Below are 21,853 nucleotides of genomic sequence, written 5' to 3' on the forward strand. Positions count from 1 at the left end.
GTATCCACAATGGACACAACTCCTGAGCCCTATAATTACAAGGGAAGTCTTTGAGATGCCATTCAAAAACACCTTCAAAATCATTATCTTCTTAGGAGTTCATAAAATGCTCAATCAAAATAAAGCTCAAAGTTTCCTTGACAGTTGTATCATCAATCCCTGCTGAGCTAAATCCATTAATGGGTTTTGGAGCTCAGCCAAGCATTCAGAGTGAGATTCTATTGCACAAGTGTCAACAAAAGCTTCAAAGCTGAATACGTTAAAACCTTTGAACTGGTGGAACAGATGACAATCCGATTGTCTGTTGCTCTTAGAATCATAGAATACCTACAGTGCAGAAGGATGCCATTCGGCCCATCAACATTTCTACATCATTTATGGCATCCAGACTCCCCTCAAGAAAATTGGAGTCTTAAACATGGTTTCATCTGGCCCTAATTTTTGTTGTTCAGATCTTTCTTTTATGTCCTATTTTCTGACAAAGTTGAATCAACTCACAAGTTCTCATTTTCCTCATCTTTAATGTTGGCATTTTCCCTCCCTTTAGCCTTTAAAAAACCCTCACAGCTTTACCACTCAATGAGGTCAAAAACAAAGTCCCAAAATAGTCGGATAACATCCTTCAGAAGACAAAAGAAACCTCCAAAATTGCAAGTACCGGTGAGTAAGTGAGATGAAAATGTATACTTTAGTGAGAACCAAAAACATACCGCAGTATATTTTAAAGAGCACTATTTGTCTTTTTTATGCTGTTTGCAGGAGTCCTTCCCGGTATCACATATACAGGTGTTATGTATAGCAGCCATACATCGCTGTAATGCACTACACTACACAACATACCTGACTATATCTTTTCTATTGGTCACCCATAAAATATACTACCACCACTTACTGAAAGATTGGTATGTTAAACTGTTTCTAAGCCTTGCCAATGCTACTGTAAGCAGTTGTAAGAAGGCGAATGAGAAAGATCAGTCCATTCATTTTTGGCCACTCCAAAGGAAGACATGTGGCTTCTGTGAAATGCCTCGTTACTGTAGAATTAGTATCAGTAGTCTCACACAGTGTTATATTTCTTTACACTGCAGAATTTGTTGACATTGCGCCTTGGTGATGATGTTGAATTTTCTATTCCAATATGTATTGGCTTGTGTCATAAAGCTACAGGAAATGAGTAAAGATTTGTTACATTTTCATGACAATCATGGGCCTTTAAGTCTTTGATTTATTCCTTGAAGGCAGATGCATTTCACTTACACTTTTCAATTTTTAAAAACACCAAAACAAAAGACTTCTTCATCAGCATAAGTAGGTCATATCAGTTTATCATCAGCTTTCATAAAAATCAGATTCCAGACAGAAATCTGAGCTAATCCCAGTCTGATTGGGTAGATTGAGATTTATGTGTACGCCTTTTTATTTATTTATTAGTGTCATAAGTAAGCTTCATTAACACTGCAATGAAGTTACTGTGAAAATTCCCTGGTCGCCACACTTGGGTGCCTGTTTGGGCACAGTGAGGGAGAATTTAGTATGGCCAATGCACCTAACCAGCACATCTTTTGCACTGGGAGGAAACCGAAGCACCCGGAGGAAACCCACGCAGACACGGGGGGAACGTGCAGACTCCTCACATACAGTGACCCAGGCCGGGAATCGAACCCGGGTCCTAGTGCTGTGCCACCTTGCCACTTAGGGAAAGTGTTGGGATCCTCAGTTCTGCAAGATCTCTGAAGCTGGACAGTCAGAATTCTTGGAAGGTTCACTCACACCACTGATGGAGCTACTTCAGTTCTCTAGTTGGATGGATTGGGTAAAGCTTACATTGTGCTGAACATATAGGGTTGGAACAGTTCCCTCCTTATATAAACTTTCTGTATTTCACCCAATAAAGTGCACAAACTGGTTTGTTGCAGGTAATTACAATAGACGGGTGCTCCCAGAAGAGTTTGGACTCAACTCAACAAAGCAATGATGGAAGTGAGAAGAATGTGGATGAGAAGGAATGTAACAAAAACTGGCTAACTATTTCCACTTTCAACCAAATTAGTATGTTATCTTATAGATCACTTCCATATTAAAGTGTGAGATTAAGAAAAGATGAAACCTTATGTAATCTGGTTAATAAGAGTGATACTTTTCCACTATTTGTTTTATAATGAAATTGAAAAGGATTTGTTTTCTGGATGTGCTATCTTTAAACTTCTTTTTATTACTGTGTGTTTGAGATCAGGAGCTACAGTTCAGAATTCAAATCTCTTTGCGTTGCTTATCCCATACATAGCTGGCACAAAGACTCTCCTGATTAGGAGAAAACTGAGCAAGCATCTCTCAGCAAAGACTGAATAGGATATTTGCTCTAGAAAAGAGAAGACTGGGAATTGATCTGATAAAGGTCTTTAAGTAAATAATGAAGTGCTTCCATAGGGTAGACAGAGATCAGGGACAGAATTTTACAAGAATGATGCTAAGTGTCCAGCTAGCGTGAAAATGGGAGAGTTCCAGGTCTGTTTTTTGGGTGTGTTTTTATGCCCAATCATGTGCACATAGTGCAATGAAAAATAGACTCGACCATTTCTAGCTGCTACAGGCTGTTGGCAGGGCTTAATTCACCAGCAATCAGCAGAGGGAGCTATTGCACATGTGCAGACCTCTGATGCTGCACATGCGCAATAGCAACTGGAGAGGTCTGACAGAGAGAGAGAACCTGTCAGGCCTCTGCTGCTGTAGCCAGTCTGAACACAGCAGCCGATCGCGAGCCCCACACCTCCCAGAAATATAGCCCCTGCGGCCCCCCCCCCCCCCACTGTCCAGACCAATCATGTGCCCCCCCCCACCGATCTGATGCAGAGTAGCACCGGCGCCCACTTCCCTCACCTCACCAATTATAGGCAGAGTGGCAGTAGGCCCCTCTTCCCCCTCATACTGATCTCCTGCAGAACAGCAGCGAGCCCACCCTACCTCCCCAAACGGGCCACCCCTTCAGGCCCCGCCCCTCCAGGCCCTGCCTCCATAAGCCCTGCTCCATAGGCCCTTCCCCATAAGCCCCACCCCCTGACAATGCCCAGTGGGCATTACCAAGATGCCAGGCTGGCAGTGCCAAGGTGCCAGGCTGGCACTGTCAGGCTGGCACTGCCCAAAGGGCATCCCCTTTGCCCTCAGCCACCCCAGGGGGTCTCAATGGCTTCCAGTTCTACCACTGAGGGCAACATGACTATTCCCTGTTCATGGAGAGCAGGTGTTTTCTTTGCCGGAGAGAACCTCTCCCTGCAAGGCCACAAGGGCAAGCAAGCCTGGACAATTGAGTGCCGGAGTTACTAAACAGGTGCAAATCTTCATTTAAATAAATTTAAATACACCATCGGGCGTGATCCTGATTTCTCAGCTCTCACGCAATTTTACCGGCTCACTCAGCCCATCGATAGGCAGGGCAAACCGTTCAAATTCCGACCTAGGTGTTTCCACTTCTTTGGGAGTTCACCATCAAAGGTCATACATCTAAGCTGGTCATTAATAAATCCAAAAAGCAATTCAGAATAAGCTTCTTTAGAGAGTGGAACTTGCTGTGACATGGAGTAATTGAGGTGAACAACATAGGGGAAGCTAGATAAACATGTGAGTAGAAAGGAATGGGAGGACAAGTTGATCGGTGAGATGAAGGAAGGTGGGAGAAGGCTTGAGTGGAGCAGAAACACTGGCATAAACCTGTTGGGCCAAATGTCTTGTTTCTGTGCTATAGAATTCTGTGTAATGCTGTGCATCGAGATCCATTGTGGACAAAGGAATCAAGCCATTACACTTAGAAAACAGTGGTCCATAGCATCAGCAGTCAAGGATTGCATTTCAATTCAAGCAGCAGAGGATTCCATTGAGTGTTACTGATCTGATATAGTCAACTTAAGCAAAAATGACATTCAGGTCACCTTCAACCCAGAGCAGTTCCATGTGTTCACAGTAACTTTGTCTTTAGGATGAGGAATGGGATTAAAGTGTGGCCAGCAGCAACAATTTAATGATGACTTCAATCTTCTCAAAGCCAGTTCTTGTCATTATATCTGTGTTGTATACAAATTCCCAGCTCAGGAACAAAAGTAGGCCATTCAACAAAATTATGGCTGATTTGTTTATGTTTCCATTTCTACATTACCATCTACCCCCTAAAACCTTTGATTCTCGATCTACCATTTTTTGGGGGGCAGAGAGTTCCAAAGGGCACAACCCTCTGAGAGTGAAACATTCTCTTCATCTCTGTCCCAAATGGAACAAGAGGAAACATCCTTTCCAGATCTACCTTGTCAAGGATCATATATACTTTGATCAATTCACTCCTCCCTCTTAACTCCAGTGGAAACAAGCCCAGCCTCTTCAACCTATCTTCATTGGACAACCCACTCATTCCCGGCTTTAATCTAGTAAACTTCATCTGAACCACCTCCAACACATTTACACCCTTCCTTAAATCAGGAAACCAGCACTGCACACAATATTTGAGATGTGGGCTCACCCTGTATAACTGAAGCATAACATCCTGACTTTAATGTTCAATTCCCCTTATAATAAAGGATAACCTTAACTTCGTCTTCTTGATTACGTGCTGTACCTGCAAACTAATATGATGTGACTCATGCACGAGAACACTTAGATCCCTCTGCACCTCGGAATTCCTTAATCGTTTTCCATTTAAGTAATACTCTGCTTTTTTATTCACTCCGCCAAAGTGAACAACTTTACATTATACTCCATCTGCCAGATTTTTGCCCAATCACTCAACCTATCTATATAATTCATGTTTACGTATATTGATTTTGGGTTTTTATTGCGGGTGCTTTGCTAAGACAGTGTTACAATTCCTATGAGATGAAAAGAAACCCATCACTACATATTCAAATTTCATCCTTACTGTTTTTTTAAAATGAACTTTTCGGTTGAACAATGAAGATGGCTGCTACAAGTCATCTGAGGGTGGGGTTCTTTCTTTGTATCAGTGCTATCCCCAGGAGTTTCAAGGAAAAAAATAATTATTTTCTCGGATTGGTTTTGCTTTCAGGAATATCACACCTCATCATGCCTATTGAGCTACGAACAGATTCATATGACACTTGGGGCTGTTCAGATCAATTTCAAAGTTAAAATACAGGAATGTAGGGGGCGATCCTCCCCTAAGTGCCCAACAGGGGAGAAAACAGGAGATCCCCCCACCCTCGTTTTTTGGTCGTACTTAGTTTTATGAATCTCCGACACTCTGTGCTCCACAGAGTGCCTCAGGGAGATTGACCCCAGTAAGTTAGGGTTGGGGGGGGCAGGCCTCATCCTGTTGGAGAGGCCGGAATCAGCATGTTAAACGCCACTGCACATGAGCTGATCTGTCAGTGGGGAGATCAGTGCATTTGCACTGACTCCCTGATCGCCGGCCTTCCGATTTCTTTCCAAACCCCCTTCTCCTGATTGATGGCTTCCCAAACCCCTGATCGCTTGCCTACCTGACCCAGCAGCACCCCCCTCCAATCGCCAGTCTACCCGACCCCCGCCCCCATGTGCAGCCCCGATCTCCTCCCCCACCCCCCCATTGTGGAGCACTGATCGCCTCCTCTCTCCCTCTCCCACCGTTCCCATTGCAGAGTGCACAGATCCCCACCACCACCGATAGTCCCTGTCCCCATTTGGCCCTGCCCCCTCTGCGATTTCAATGTGGTTATCAGCTTCGCGCCTATTTCCGGCACAAGGCTGATTACATTGAAAAACATTGCCTGGGAAACTCATGATCGACTGGACACCAGTCGCGAGTCATGCTACAGGCCCCGACTGATGCCTCTTGAGTAGCGCAGCAGGCCAGGAGAATCGCCCCCATAATTTGCATCTGATAAGTCAACTTGATTTGATTTGATTTATTATTGTCACATGTATTAGTATGCACTGAAAAGTATTGACTAGCAGAGTCAGTGGGTGTGCCTACATAATGGCTATCCTCAACATAGATGGTACCTCTTTCAACAAGTAATGACTAATTATCAGTCCTGAAAGCATAGCCAATCTGAGCTGTTAATGAAGGACATACGACCTGAGCTTTTGGCCTTTCAGACAGTTTAATATTGCATCTTTGGGCTTCACAGCCAGATCACCGTTTTAACATCAACTGGACAGAATTCAAGCAGCTGGTCTGGGTAAGCAGGCTCAACTGCACAAAGCCTGCTTGATTTTAAAATGATGCATGTCAAGCAGTATAAGCACAGAAAAGTCCAACATGTAGCACCCTCAGTTGTCTCAAGGATTTACATATCGTTTAACCAATCTCATTGGACCAGAAGCCCATCATGAAGGAAACACCCTCTGGCCTCTGACTTTGAACCCGAGAACTCACATGAACAAATATTCATTTTGTTCATTGGTCCTTGTACCATAAAACTCCTTTACTCATGCGCGTGTCTGTATGCACAATAAGAAGTGGCAAAAACACCTTTTTCTAGGTTTTGTGTGTGAAAGATAAAACTAACAATCTGCCTTAATCCTGACATGCGTTTTTATGGATTATTAGTAAAATTCAGACTCAAAAGCCGAGGGTTAGGAAAACACACCACCGCCTATTCTTTGAAAAACTCATTCAAAACACATTGTGGTTAGAGGAAATCTTACGCTGTTTTGTTTTGAGTGGCTTTTGGGAAGTTGATTTAATACACAAGGTCACTTTATATGTAAGTATATATGATAAGTGTTTAGCATGGGATATATTAAATGCTTCTTTGTTAGAGCATGTTTATGGGAGCTCTTTCTTTGTGAGTTTCACTATCACTTAGAGCATTTAGGTTCATGTCTACACTGAGTTCAAAGAGTGTGGAGGAGGGGAAGGAAATATTGGCATGAGAACTATCCCATTCTGTCACCTCACAATTGATATGGATTATTAACATTAGCTATGGCCAAGACCACATTTTTCTAACTCATTGCATGATCCTTGTTCAATGTAAATATTATTTAAATGTTGATAAACATGGGATGGAATATTACGATCCCATCCTGGCGGGAGCGAGGCTGTAAAATGTGGCCAACAGTCCAAAAGCCCATTGACATTGGCGGGACTGAAAAATCCCACCACCGGAGGGACCTTAAAATTCCGCCCATGATTCTTGCTTGGGCATTGGTTTTTTTAGAATTATCTTTCACCGAGCTTTGATCCAGGATGAAATGTAGTTTGCTATGTATGGAGGTCTGAACACTGAAATTCTTGTCCCTGTGCTTTGCTTCAGCAGGTCATGAAGCTGGTGGTTATTCAAATCAAAATGTTCATGATCAGGATGCCAACATGATATCAAAGCCATGCAGTGACGTTTTAAGGACATCGTTTGAGGTGAAGTTTTGTTGTGCATGGGGTGGGGCATTTTGCTCAGTTGGTTAGATGGCTAGCATGTGTATCAGCATAGGGTTCAATCCCTGTTCTGGCTTCAGTAGACTGAGGGGCCTGCCTCCTTGCCCTAACCATAATACCAAATTGTTTGGTGAATAATTGCTAAGGACCTGCCTTCAGGCAGAGAACTGAAGAAGAAGATTGTTGTCCATCTTTGACTGAACTTCAAACCAGGTTTGTAGCTTTTCCCTACACTTTAGAATCAATTATATTTGTATTAAAAAGGAGTAACCAAGAATCTTCTTAGAAGTACGTACTTAATCAAAATATGCAGTATTATGTACAGCAGGAAAAAACACTTTGGAGAATTAGTGTTGGGTTGTGTTCGCTGGTGAACTTGAATAATAGCTCAGAAGAAAACAAAATAGGTTCATTGGTCCGTAGCAAAGAAAAGGCACTTGCCATTCATCTCGCTGACTCTTGTTCACAAAGGTTTTCTCAGGTTTCTGAGTGGATACTCACTTTATCCTTGTTTATGATGCACTGCAGCAACATACCAATGCTCCATAGACACTACCATCTAAAAGCACATGGGGGAATAGATACATGGGAACACCACATCCTGGATGTTCCCTTCCAACTGCTCACCAGTTTGTTATTTTCAGGTTTCCAACAGTATTTTGCTTTTATTATGCTTTCACAAATCTTGATTTGTCCTTTGTTCTACTTTTTCAGCTTACTCTAACAAATAACAGCAGGACTACTTACATTCAAAGTCACTGTGATTATCACCCTCATCTGAACTGTTTTCTGAATAGTTTGGTTTCTCCTTCACAGTACTGCATTTTTGTTTGTTCATCTTGACACATAGGAACACCACATCCTGAACGTTCCCTTCCAACTACTCACCATCCTGACTTGGAAATATTTTGATTTGATTTGATTCATTATTGTCACATGTATTAGCATAATTTAAAAGTATTGTTTTTTTGCACGCTATACCGACAAAGCATACCATTCATAGAGAAGGAAACGAGAGAGTGGAGAATGTAGTGTTACAGTCATAGCTAGGGTGTAGAGAAAGATCAACTTAATGCAAGGTAAGTCCATTCAAAAGTCTGACAGCAGCAGGGAAGAAGCTGTTCTTGAGTCGGTTGGTATGTGGTTTTTGTATCTTTTTCCCGAAGGAAGAAGGTGGAGGAGAGAATATCTGGAGTGCATGGACCTTAATTATACTGGCTGTTTTGTCGAGGCAGCTGGAAGTGTAGACAGAATCAATGGATGGGAGGCTGATTTGCGTGATGGATTGGGCTACATTCACGACCTTTTGTAGTTCCTTGCGGTCTTGGGCAGAGCAGGAGCCATACCAAGCTGTGATACAGAAAGAATGCTTTCTATGGTGCATCTGTAAAAGTTGGTGAGAGTTTCAGCTAACATGCCAAATTTCCTTAGTCTTCTGAGAAAGTAGAGGCGTTGGTAATATATCACCATTCCTTCACAGTTGCTGGGTCAAAATCCAGGAATTCCCTCCCTCACAGCACTCTGGATGTGCGGCAGTTCAAGAAGGCAGCTCACCAACACCTTCGCAAGGGTAATTAGGGCCGAGCCAGCAATGCTCACGGGAATAATCTTTTTTAAAAATCCAATGCTGTGTCATCTATAGGGTATCCAGAGTATTTGTGAGCTGATCTAATTAAAGAATTCTCACTCAGCCATGCAAAGACAAACAAGGAAATTTAAAGAAGAAAATACAAATGAGGTTTCAAGCGTGTTCAAAAAGTGAGCTACAAATTGCAAAAGAAAGATGATGTTTTGAGTGAGGGAGATAAAAGCTACAGATAGAAAAAGTATCTTTCTTTAATTAAAAAAATGTCTATGGCTATTAACTTCTGCAGTAATGAGAGTCCACACTTGGAGATGGGGGCGTGTCAGTTTCACTCATGGACCCCAGCCCCCAACCAACTTCCTGCTTCAAAGCTACTAATATTTAAAGAAATGAATCTTGTCCCCTTTGGGTATACAGGCTCCACTTTGCCCTGGATGGACCTGTTCCAGGTGGGGCCTACTTCAACTCATCCAGAAATCCTTATGCATGACTCTCTTGGTGCACTGGCCTTCAAATTGGCTCTGAATGCCTGTGAGGCTAAAGACCCAGGAACTCAGAGTGCAATGATTTTTGGTTCCTGCACATCAGCGGCCAAGCTGGAGGAGGTGCCGACATTGTCCCTCAACAAAGCCACCAGGAATTCCTGTGCACATCCACAATGCTGTGTATCTAGGCCCAAACATGATATGTGACCATTTCACAGCAGTTAGGGTGGAAATCTGCGGGAATAACCAAGGAATTTGAGTCCCTATATTTTCAACTGTGCACAAAAGATCAGTGCAAGTAGATTCAGCATCCAAACATTTAATTAACATTTGGGAAGCAAGAACATGAGTGACTTGTCAGGAAATAAGGCAGCTAACAGTGATTGTCTGCCTTATTTGCAAGTATATACATGTATATTAATATTATATATACATTTATAAAACTCCACATATTCAGGTGACAGCTTATTGTTCATGAGGGAAATCTTCTTGAATTTATTGGGACCTCTGACTTGAATCTATTAGGTTGTTTGTGTTTGACACAAGACTAAAAATTCCCCATTCAAAACTGTGGCTTCTGAAAATCTGGAATAAAAGCAGAAAATACTGGAGATACTCAGCAGTTCAGACGAATCCGTGGATAACTAAAAAGAGTTGACATTTCGCCAGGGGCGGGTGGACTGTTTCCTGGGCTGCTGAAGGAGGTTAGGGAGGAGACAGCAGATGCTCTGAGGATGATTTTCCAATCCTCACTCAATACAGGAGAGGTACCGAAGGGCTGGAGAAATGCAAATGTAGTTCCATTGTTTAAAAAGGGATGAAAGGAAATGCCAAACAATTATAGGCCAGTTAATCGTACACCTGTGATGAGCAAATTAGTAGAATCAATCCTGAGAGATAGGATTATTATGCTTAGAACCAAAGGAAGTAGTGAGATCCTAAACGAATACTTTGCATCAGTATTCACAAAGGAGAGGGACATGTTGACTGGTAGTGTCTCCGAGAGATGTGTTGACCCGTTAGAAAAAATCTCAATTACAAGGGAGGAAGTGTTAGGTTTTTTAGGAAACATTAAGACAGACAAATCCCCAGGGCCGGATGGCATCTATCCCAGACTCCTCAGGGAGGCAAGAGGTGAAATTGCTGGGCCTCTAACAGAAATCTTTGTCTCTTCACTGGACACAGGTGAGGTCCCAGAGGATTGGAGGATAGCAAATGTGGTCCCGTTATTTAAGAAGGGTAGCAAGGATAACCCGGGTAATTATAGGCCGGTGAGCTTGACGTCCGTGGTAGGGAAATTGTTGGAGAAGATTCTTAGAGATAGGATATATGCGCATTTAGAACTGAATAATCTCATTAGCAATAGACAGCATGGTTTTGTATGAGGGAGGTCATGCCTCACAAATTTGGTTGAGTTTTTTGAGGAGGTAACAAAAACGATTGACGAGGGAAGGGCCGTGGATGTCGTCTATATGGATTTTAGTAAAGCGTTTGACAAGGTCCCTCATGGCAGGCTGGTGCAAAAGGTTAAATCTCACGGGATAAAAGGTGAGCTAGCCAAATGGGTAGAGAACTGGCTTAGCCATAGAAGACAGAGGGTAGCAGTGGAGGAGTCTTTTTCCGGTTGGAAGTCTGTGACTAGTGGAGTTCTGCAGGGCTCTGTACTGGGACCTCTGCTGTTTGTGATACATATAAATGATTTGGAGGAAGATGTAGCTGGTGTGATCAGTAAGTTTGCGGACGACACAAAGATTGCTGGAGTTGCGGATAGTGATGAACATTGTCAGAGAATACAGCAGGACATAGATAGGCTGGAACATTGGGTGGAGAAATGGCAGATGGAATTTAATCCAGATAAATGCGAAGTGATGCATTTCGGGAGATCTAATGTAAGGGGGAGCTATACAATAAATGGCAGAACCATCAGGAGTATAGACACACAGAGGGACCTGGGTGTACAAGTCCACAGATCCTTAAAGGTGGCAGCACAGGTGGAGAGGGTAGTGAAGAAGGCATATGGCATGCTTGCCTTTATTGGACGGGGCATAGAATATAAAAGTTGGCATATGATGTTGCGGCTGTATAGAACGTTGGTTAGGCCACATTTGGAATACTGCGTCCAGCTCTGGTCGCCATACTACCAGAAGGACATGGAGGCTTTGGAGAGAGTACAGAGGAGGTTTACCAGGATGTTGCCTGGTATGGAGGGTCTTAGCTATGAGGAGAGATTGGGTAAACTGGGGATGTTCTCCCTGGAAAGACGGAGGATGAGGGGTGACCTAATAGAGGTGTATAAAATTATGAAGGGCATAGATAGGGTGAACAGTGTGAAGCTTTTTCCCAGGTCAGAGGTGACGAACACAAGGGGTCACGGGTTCAAGGTGAGGGGGGCAAGGTTCAACACAGATGTCAGGGGGACGTATTTTACACAGAGGGTGGTGGGGGCCTGGAATGCACTGCCAAGCAAGGTGATTGAGGCGGACACGCTGGGATCGTTTAAGACTTATCTAGATAGCCACATGAACAGACTGGGAATAGAGGGATACAAACGAAAGGTCTAGTTGGGCACATGAGCGGCGCAGGCTTGGAGGGCCGAAGGGCCTGTCCCTGTGCTGTATTATCCTTTGTTCTTTGTTCTTTGATTAACTGTCACGTAGAAAGACATGGACTTGTCAGGAACAGTCAGCATGGATTTGTTAAAGGAAGGACTTGCCTCACAGATTTGATTGAATTCTTTGAGGAAGAGACAAGAAGGGTTGATGAAGGTGGCGCAGTGGATGTTGTGAACATGGATTTTAGCAAGGTGTTTGACAAGGTCCCACACGGCAGATTGGTCAAAAAAGTAAAAAGCCTATGGGATAAATACAGGGTAATGTGGCAAACTGAATGAAAAAGTTGGTTTAGTAACAGAAAACAAAGAGTAATGGTCGATGGATGCCGTTGTGAATGGAAAGTTGTTTCAAATGTGTTCCACAGAGTTGATGTTGGGACTCTTACTGTTTGTGTTATATTTAATGATTTAGACATGAATGTGGGGGGGGGTAAGGTTGGAAAACTTGCAGACGACACAAAGATTTGCCGAGTAGTGGATAGTGTAGAGGATAGCTATAATCTACAAAACGATATTGATGGGTTGGTGGAGTGGGCGGTAAAGTGCAGATGGATTTTAACAAAGAGAAGTGTGAGGTAATGCATTTACGGAGGTCAAACAGTTATAGGTAATGCACAATAAATGGGAATATACTAAGAAGGGTAGATGAAGTGAGAGATCTTGGTATACAAATACACAGGTCCCCAAAGGCAGCACTTCAAGTATACACGGTTGTGAAGAAGGCTATAGAATCCTCTCCTTCATTGGTAGAGATACAGAATATAAAAGTAAGGATATAATGTTGGAATTGAATAAAACATTGATGAGGCGAGAACTGGAGTATTGTGTGCAGTTCTGGCCTCCATATTATAGGAAGGACATAATTGCTCTGGAAACACTGTAGAGGAGGTTTACAAGAATTTTGTCAGGGCTAGAAAAGTGTGGCTATGAGGAGAGATTGGATAGGCTGGGGTTATTTTCATCGGAACAAAGAACACGGAGGGGTGACTTGATTGAGGTGCACACAATTCTGAGGGGAAGAGATAGAGTGAAAAGGATACAATTGTTTTCCTTGGTGGAGAATTCCAGAACTAGGGGACATAGATTCAAAATAAGTGGCTATAGGTGTAGAGGGGACATGAAAAAGAACCTTTTATGCAGAGGGTAGTGGGTGTCTAGAATTTGCTGCCTGAATTCGTGGTAGAAACAGAGATCCTAAACTCTTTTAAGAAGCACCTGGATCTGCACCTTAAGTGTTGTAAGCTACAGGGCTATGGGTCGGATGCAGGAAAGTGGGATGAGAAAGGGCACCTGGGTATCCTCGGGCTGGCATGGACAAGATGGGCCAAATGGCCTCCTTCTGTGGTTCTATGCTTCTATGGTTTCAGGTCGATGACTTGCTTCAGAACCCAGTTTATTTCTCCCATCACAGGCATTGTTTAACCTTCTTAATATCTACAGCATTTTCTGTTTTGAAACAAACATTTCTGAATCTTGTTGTTTTAGTTTGCTGTACTGGTAGATTTGTGGGATGGTTGCAAACCGCGGTTAGCACTTGGTGTTGTGTAAACTGCTTCATCTGCTGGAAGTTCTCAGTAGTAAAGATAAACTGATTGGAAAAAAAATAACTGTATGATATATAAAACCAAATTAATAGAATGTTTCTCAATTTTCAGGAGCTGACTAAAAGTTCATTTTTGTCAAGTAGAAGTAACCTAAGTAGGAAATCTTCGTAAGTATTTCAATAATTTTTGTAATTATCAGTTCACTTTTTATAAATAAGGCAGGAATGACTTTTGGGGGGAATTTTCCCATCCCACCCACCATGAGTATTGTAGCAGGTGGGTGGGGTTGGTGGGCAGGGGGTGGGGTTGGGGCGTGGGGGGTGGGCAGGGGGTGGGGTTGGTGCGTGGGAAGCATCATCAGGCACACCTGAGACTCATGTGGGTACTACTCTACATCAGAGAGACAAAACTCATTTTGGGTGACTGCTTTGCAGAACACCTTCAGTCCATCCACAAGCAGGACCCAGACCTTCCTGTCACTTGCAATTTCAACATATCATCCTGCTCTCATGTCCACATGTCCATCCTTGTCTTGTTGCAATGTTCCAGTGAAGCCGAATGCAAATTGGAGGAACAGCATCTGATCTTCCGACTTGGCGCTTTATAGCCTTCCAGACTGAACATTGAGTTCAACAACTTCAGAGCATGAACTTTCGCCTCCATCTCCACTCATTTCATTTAATCTTATTTATTTATTTTCGTTTCTTCCATCGTTTCATTTTTCCCCCCACGGTCTCCTCTCCCCCACATCTGTTACATGCCTCAGGTTGTCCTTTGGCACTATGCCCACCTCTACTCTACCATTTACACATTCTGAACTCTTAAAGGACTCAATCAGCACCCTTCTTAGCCATGATCACCATCATTTGTATTCTCTTTGCCTTTTCCTCCATGACATATTTGTCCCACCCTGACAGAATAAAGCTCGTCGTATTTTCTATTCAGTTCTGACAAAGGGTCATCCAGACAAAAAACATTGGCTCTATCCTCTCTCCACTGATGCTGTCTGACCTGCTGAGATTTTCCAGCATTTTCTGCTTTTGTTGTGGCATCAATCGTTGTTGACTTTCACTCGGGCAATCATGGTCAGAATAATCATGGGTGGCATTTGTGAGGACTAGAGTGATGACAGCAGTGTGAAGTTGAGTGAAGGTGAACTGTATAATAGCTGCATGCACTCTGTCAAGGAAAATAAACCTCTGAGAGGCAGCTGCTGTACAAATGACAAACATTGCAGGTGCACACAGTTATAGCAGCAGTGGTTTCGTCACGAGCTTCTGCTCTGTTCCCTGTTTACACAACACATTTGATTTTTAGCACTGTTTAGCTGATACAGTGTTGTATTGTATCTTTAATCTCAGTGCTGTGCTGCTCAGCAATTCATCAGGATGGCTTTAGCAGTTTTATATTGAAACGTTTGTCACAACAGATTGCAGGGCAAACCTTTTCTTGATGCGATCATTCAGATAAGCCAACTACAAATAAAGTTTAATCTCAAGCTAAACTGCAGAGTGAGCAGGATCCACCACAAGCTAATTCATATCAGAGCAGAAGGACCATCAATTATTTCTGTTGATTTTGGCAAGGAATGGTCAATGAATTTATTTTCTGATTAAAAACTGATGGTACATGGGCATAGTCTGGGAGTCGAAAGAGCTGGTTGAACTATGGGCTGTTTACCTGCTATTATAATGTATTTTTTTAAAGTTTATTTATTAGTCACAAGTAAGACTTACATTAACACTGCAATGAAGTTACTGTGAAATTGCCCTAGTTGCCACACTCCGCTGCCTGTTTGGGTCAATGCACCTAACCAGCACCTCTTTCAGACTGTGGGAAGAAACCGGAGCACCCAGAGGAAACCCACGGCAGACATGAGGAGAACGTGCAAACTCCACACAGACAGTGACCCAAGCCGGGAATCGAACCCGGGTCCCTGGCACTGTGAGGCAGCAGTGCTAACCACTGTGCCACCGTGCAGCTGTCACTGTTGTTATTGATTGTTAATAATGAGGTCAGATTAAATCAGAATCAATCATACAGCACAGGAAGAGGTCATTTGACTCATCATACCTGTGCTAGCTCTGTAAAAGAGTTATCCAGTGAGTCCCACTCCACTACTCTCTCTTCATAGTTGAGCAAGATGTTCTCTTTAGGTAGAGATCCAGTTCCCTTTTGAGTGTCGCCACATTCACAATTTTTTCTGGCAGTGCTCATCCTCAACTTTCAGTTGCCTCAGTGTCTTAGATCCTGACGGTGCAACGTTCTGTATTGACATGGCCTGAAAATTCCTTGGATCTGCAACCACCTAAGTTATATCAAGCTCAAAAGGCATCACTCCACAATCGTAGGCCAAGGTGAGGATACAGGCCTCCATGAACTACTACAGCCAGTATGGGGATTGAACACACACCGTTGGTATCATTCTGCATCACATTCTAGCCATCTAGCCAACTGAGGTATCTGACTCCCATATACTCAAAGGCATTCTAAAAACACGTACCTCATGGACCATTAAGAGCTCTAAAACGTTTTCCATATATGAGGAACATATTAGACATGTAAGTTGCTGATGTACTTTCAATATTTCAGTGTGTGACTATGCTATTACTTCCACCCTTTCTAGGTCCAGTTCATGTGTTATTGATGGTAAGTAGTAGGCTTTGTCCTAAATGTTTTGCACGTTTAAATATATATGTACTGAAAGTGAATCTCACTTATGTAATTTTTATACTAATGTTTGAGGATAGTCATTGAATATTTTACTCAAAATTACAGGCAGTTAAGGGTCAAATTGAAAAATAATTGCTTCTGAAAACAAGGTCCAAGTGGACTGTCTCTACTCTGACTTCATCTGCAAACCATAAGATAGTCAGTTTCCTGAATTGAGTAAGGAAACTATTTGAACCCAGGACATGTGGCCCTCTCCTTGCTGACTCCTAACTTTAGTCCGAGCTGCTCATGTGCTATCCTGTCCAATTTTCCCAAAAAGCAACATGATTTCCAAATCTTTGTTATTTCTGATCAAAATTGCCTTTGTCACTGAATTACCTCATCAGTTGCGATACCAACGAGGAGGAGGATTCCACTGTCGGGCCTGCAGGGGAATCCTTGGGCCTCTCTTTCCATGGGCCACCCATGACAGCTAAAACTTCCCCTGTACCAAATGCTGCTAGAACCCCCTCCCGTGTTTCAGTAAACTCCTGGGAATTGTTCCCGTAGCATGCACGCACCCTACCCGGCCATCACTTCAAAATTGCTTCTGATATGACAGTGATGAAGAAGATCTTGTCCTACGTTCTTCTACTAGGAGGCGCTGCAGTAGTTTTAGCAACTCAAATCCATTCAATAAAAATAATATACATTTAAGATTTTTATTCCTATCTTGATGTCTTTCTCTTGATATTCGGGATATTTTGTGTTTCAGGATTTGCTACCTCATTTAAAAATTCTCAGGATCTGAACTACCATTACTCTGGTAAGGAAAGAGTGAACTCAATCCTTCAAATCTCTAGTTACCTATTCTGAGTTCACCAAATGAGATTTTAACTGTTTGCTGCTCACCAAGTTTGTAAGATAAGACTGCATCAAATTACATGGTATTTAATGTTACATTTTGTACCAATAACCATGTACTGCACTAGGTATGTGTGTGTGTACTGTTATGTAACCGGTTACTATGGAGACTGGTGTTATCACTTGCAAATCACAATTTCAGGTAATGCAAGTACCACTGTATGGGTGAGATTTTAATTCACTTGAAATCCATCCACTTGCACCCACGTTAAAATAAGGTCCACCTCATGTCTTCAAAAGTGTTTTAAGTATAAGTTCTTCAAAAAGTCTTTGTTAACAGTATTAAGAATTACAATTGCTAACTATAATGTATTAAACACAAAAAATGCACATACTTTCTAACTGCACAGCCTATCTTCCTGGTGTCATGTTTTTATCATACTTTGTATCAGTGTTTTCCCATTATAAACGCCTATGTCTATATATAAAACTGTTTAACTGTTATGAAACAGTTTTTTCCTGTGCAGTCATAATCTGATCATGTCGCTTCTCACATATTGGGTGGGATTTTCCAGCCGCACTCGCCCCAAAACCGGAAAAACCCGCCTGAGGTCAATGGACTTTTGCATGGTCCACCCCCCCCCCGCCGCCCACCCTGCCCGTTACGATTCCCGTGGCAGGCGGGGTGGGAAAAATCTCCCATTGTTTTCTGAATCTTCTAATAATACTGCCATTTTTTTCTATCAGTAACAAAGATTTCCAGCCCAAGTAAAGAAACATAGAAAGTAGGAGCAGGATTAGGTTATTAGGCCCTTTGAGCCTGCTCCGCCATTCATTATGATTATGGCTATCAACTAACTCAATAACCTGATCCCGCCTTCCCCCCATATCCTTTGATCCACTCTACCTCAGGTGCTATATCTAAGTGCTTCGATATGAACATAGAAAATAGGATAGAAACATAGAAAATGGGATAGAAAATAAAGAATATAGTACAAATAAAATATATTCAGGAATTACAGGCAGGATTTTCACCCCAACATAGAGATGGAAACTGAGGTGAGCAGGTGTGTAGTTTTGTGCCGCCAGCCAGCAAGCTGGTTTACCAGAGCCATTCCTCTTTGAGCCATTTCTGGGTTGGCTAGATTGCAGGTGGAAAGCACAAGTGGCAGCGTAGCTTTGTTAAAGGAATTAAAATACCAGTTAAAGCTTTCGCTGGCATCGGCAGCATGGCAGCTGCCTGCCTGGAGGTGGCCTCCCTCCTGGCTGCAGACCAGGGCACCAATATTCCAGGAGCGATTAAACACCACTCCATAACCTTTAACAAATGCTACTGGAGGACAATATTTTTAAAGGAAAAGGTTTTCCAGCCCGGAAGTACTGTTGGATTAAAAGGAATTTTAAGGTTGTGTCAGTGGAAGTAAACAGTTGATGGCTCTGTTTTTCATCAAAGCAGTAAGTCTTAGATTTGCCTTCTTTTTTGCGCGGCTAGTTCCTTGATGTCATTAAGGAAATTAGCTGGAAAATAATTCCTAATACAGAGAATGGCATGTGGGCACAGTGGTGGCACAGTGATTAGCACTGCTGCCACACAGCGCCAGGGACCCAGGTACAATTCCCGGCTTGGGTCACTGTTTGCGCGGAGTCTGCACGTTCTCCCCGTGTCTGCATGGGTTTTCTCAGGGTGCTCCGGTTTCCTCTCATAGTCTGAAAGATGTGCTGGTTAGGTGCATTGGCCATGAAAAGGCGCCAGGGTGCGGCAACTAGGGGATTTTCGCAGTAACTTCATTGCAGTGTGAACGTAAGCCTACTTGTGACACTAATAAATAATCTTCAAAAAAACCTTTCAACTATAAAAAAATGGTGGCATCGTATAGATGCTAAGGCACCTGCACCCTCTCTTAGTTAAGGAAATGATGCATGTTGTTAGCAGGAAAAATAAATACCTTTGAAGAACTAAATATAAAACTTTTGTCCAGATTATTGATACTATTTAAAATATTGTTTCTTTTTTTTACTTACAGCTGTTGAAAGAAATAATTTAATGAGGCTTGCCCAGACAATACCCTTCACCCCAGTTGATCTCTTTGGTAATATCATGCTTTTCTAACAGTTCTGATTTAAAAATTTTCTCATGTCTGGGGGGCAGAGATGGGGAAAACAAAAAGATAAGCTGCAAAGTTGAAGGGTATGTTCTGCCAAATGAAAGCATAGATCCGGTGTTTCCTTCCAGCTGCTGCCAAACTGGACAGTGATTGACCAAGGCAAAGTGTAGCTTATTATACTTTGATTTTTGAGACCAGAGTGTGGTACTTCTGCTGTGTTGAGAGGATTGAGAGGATTCTAGGGGTGTGATTTTCCAGCCATGTCCGCCCTGAAACCGTAAAATCCGCCCGAGGTCAACGGACCTTTCTATGGTATGCCCCTTGCCTGCTACGATTCCCATGGCAGGCGGAATGGGAAAATTCGCTCCCGAGGTGTGAAAATTCTGCTCATTCATCATGCTCAAAGTTTTCCGAAGGAATTGGAGATGCATCTGAAAAGGAGGACACTTACAGTGTTATGGAGTAAAAGCAGGAGAAATGGAATAATTGGACAATCCTTTCAATCTCTGGCACAAACACAATGGACCAAATGGCCTCTTCCTGTGTTCAATGATTCAAGATATCACATTTCTCCAAAAATATGTACATGGTCACAAACATCTCACTTTCATTATGTATCTCTTCTCTTATTTTTCCAACTGTTAAGTTATGGTTTTATACTCATTCTGGTCTATTCTAACAATGTTTTTATTTCTTTCTAAAAACAAATGTTGTAACTTTTTTTTCTGGTTTGTTTACTCCTTTCTTCTGGTGCCTCCTTCTGAGGACAGCATGGTGGCACAGTGGTTAGCACTGCTGCCTCACAGTGGCAGGGACCTGGGTTTGATTCCAGCCTTGGGTCACTGTCTGCGTGGAGTTTGCACATTCTTACCGTAACTGCATGGGTTACCTCCAGGTGCTCCGGTTTCCTCGCACAGTCCAAAGATGTGCAGGTTAGGTGGATTGGCCATGGTACATTACCTCTTATTGCCCCAAGCTGTGTAGGTTAGGGGCATTAGCAAGTAATCGTGGGGTTACAGGGATAGGACCTGGGTAAAGTAACAAGGTGGGTCAGTGCAGACTCGATGGGCTAAATGGCCTTCTTCTGCACTGTAGGGATTCTATAATTTTGCTGTTCATTGACTAAAAACTGGATTTGAAGGCCAGTGTTTCAGCCAATCGACAACACATACCAGTTGCACTGAAGTTACTCCTCCAATGTGTTTTTAGACACTGGTATCAGAAAAGGGCTTGCAAAAAGGAAAGTTTGTGGATGCCCAGAAGTGGCTGATTGAGCAATCTGGTTCATGATGCTTGGAATGTTTACATTATTTTTGAACATTGTACATTTGTGAAAGACGCCAGTTCAGATGCTAGTGAAACTGTCAACTGTTTGCAGTCATTAAGATACTGAAGATACTGCCATCATTTTGTATTTCCGTGCAGCTGGTGAGGAAGTAACCATCTACAAACTAGAGGAAAGTTCATCAGTGAACCTGGACAAGAGCATGTCTTCCTGGTCCCAGCATGGTTTGGCCGCCATGATTCATGTCCTTTCCAAGGAAGAAATGGATGGGGGACTTCGTAGGGCTATGAAGGTGTGTTGTACTTGGTCAGAAGAGGATGTGCTGAAAACTGGGCAGACTTACATCATAAAGTCCTTCCTGCCAGAGGTAGTCAAAACGTGGCAGAAAATCTTTAGTGAAGGAACAGTGCTCCATCTCTGCCTGAGGGTAAGTGATTCACGGAGAATAGGAGGAATTTTCACCTTATTGAGTTCTATTCAACATATGGAGGAGCTAAAGATTCCTAGGCCTTTCTGGAAAACTCCTGCTCTAACTCTAGATGGGCTATCCTCAGAGTTTCCAAACGGCCTGTATGGAATGGAGCCATGAGCTGACCCTTACAAGTCCAACAGTGTAAGTGGAGTGTAGCCTATGGCAGGCACTTCCTATGTTCCTGGCTAGGGAGCTGCTGGTGAAAGGATTGGCTTGTGGTGCCCAGAAGAATGAAGCCTACTAGCCTCAGGAATGATACCTGGAATCTGGCCCTGAAAGGGATCTGTGAAGATTCAGGTAAAAATAAAAGGGGCACTGATGAAATCGCTGGTAAATATTTCCATTGAAGGCAAACAAATTCCCCACAATTCCAACCCCAGGGGCCTCCCTTATCTCCCATACGCTGGTGGTTTCTGAGTTTCTGGGCAGCTTCACCAGGGAACTTATGCCAGGATGTACCACCCCAGCTGTCTCTCAATGATTTTTGGCCCCCTGATATTTAAGCATTTAGTTTTACAGGGCTTGGTCTGCTGAGATTTACCTGATGTAAATCTAATCCTGTTCCTTGCAAACGTTCTTAAGTCTTTAAAATCGCTGTTGTAACCCCACTGTTCAAGAAGGGAACAAGAAAAAAGATGGAAAATTATAGGCCAATTAGCCTAACCTCAGTTGTTGGCAAAATTCTAGAATCCATCGTTAAGGATGAGATTTCTAAATTCTTGGAAGTGCAGGGTCGGATTAAGACAAGTCAGCATGGATTTAGTAAGGGGAGGTCGTGCCTGACAAACCTGTTAGAGTTCTTTGAAGAGATAACAAATAGGTTAGACCAAGGAGAGCCAATGGATGTTATCTATCTTGACTTCCAAAAGGCCTTTGACAAGGTGCCTCAC

General features: G+C 42.8%; 1 protein-coding gene across 1 annotated transcript in view; it reads left to right on the forward strand.

The window, feature by feature from the left end:
- trpm6 (transient receptor potential cation channel, subfamily M, member 6) overlaps positions 1-21,853 on the forward strand; it is a 159,811-nt gene that overhangs the window by 115,153 nt on the left and 22,805 nt on the right. The window contains exons 27-30 of the mRNA XM_078213871.1: positions 16,178-16,234; positions 17,013-17,063; positions 19,126-19,191; positions 20,632-20,918. Of these exons, the coding sequence (XP_078069997.1) occupies positions 16,178-16,234; positions 17,013-17,063; positions 19,126-19,191; positions 20,632-20,918 (461 nt within the window). The remainder of the gene's footprint in view (positions 1-16,177; positions 16,235-17,012; positions 17,064-19,125; positions 19,192-20,631; positions 20,919-21,853) is intronic.

Source organism: Mustelus asterias, chromosome 6, assembly GCF_964213995.1.
Source record: "Mustelus asterias chromosome 6, sMusAst1.hap1.1, whole genome shotgun sequence".
NCBI lineage: Eukaryota > Metazoa > Chordata > Chondrichthyes > Carcharhiniformes > Triakidae > Mustelus > Mustelus asterias.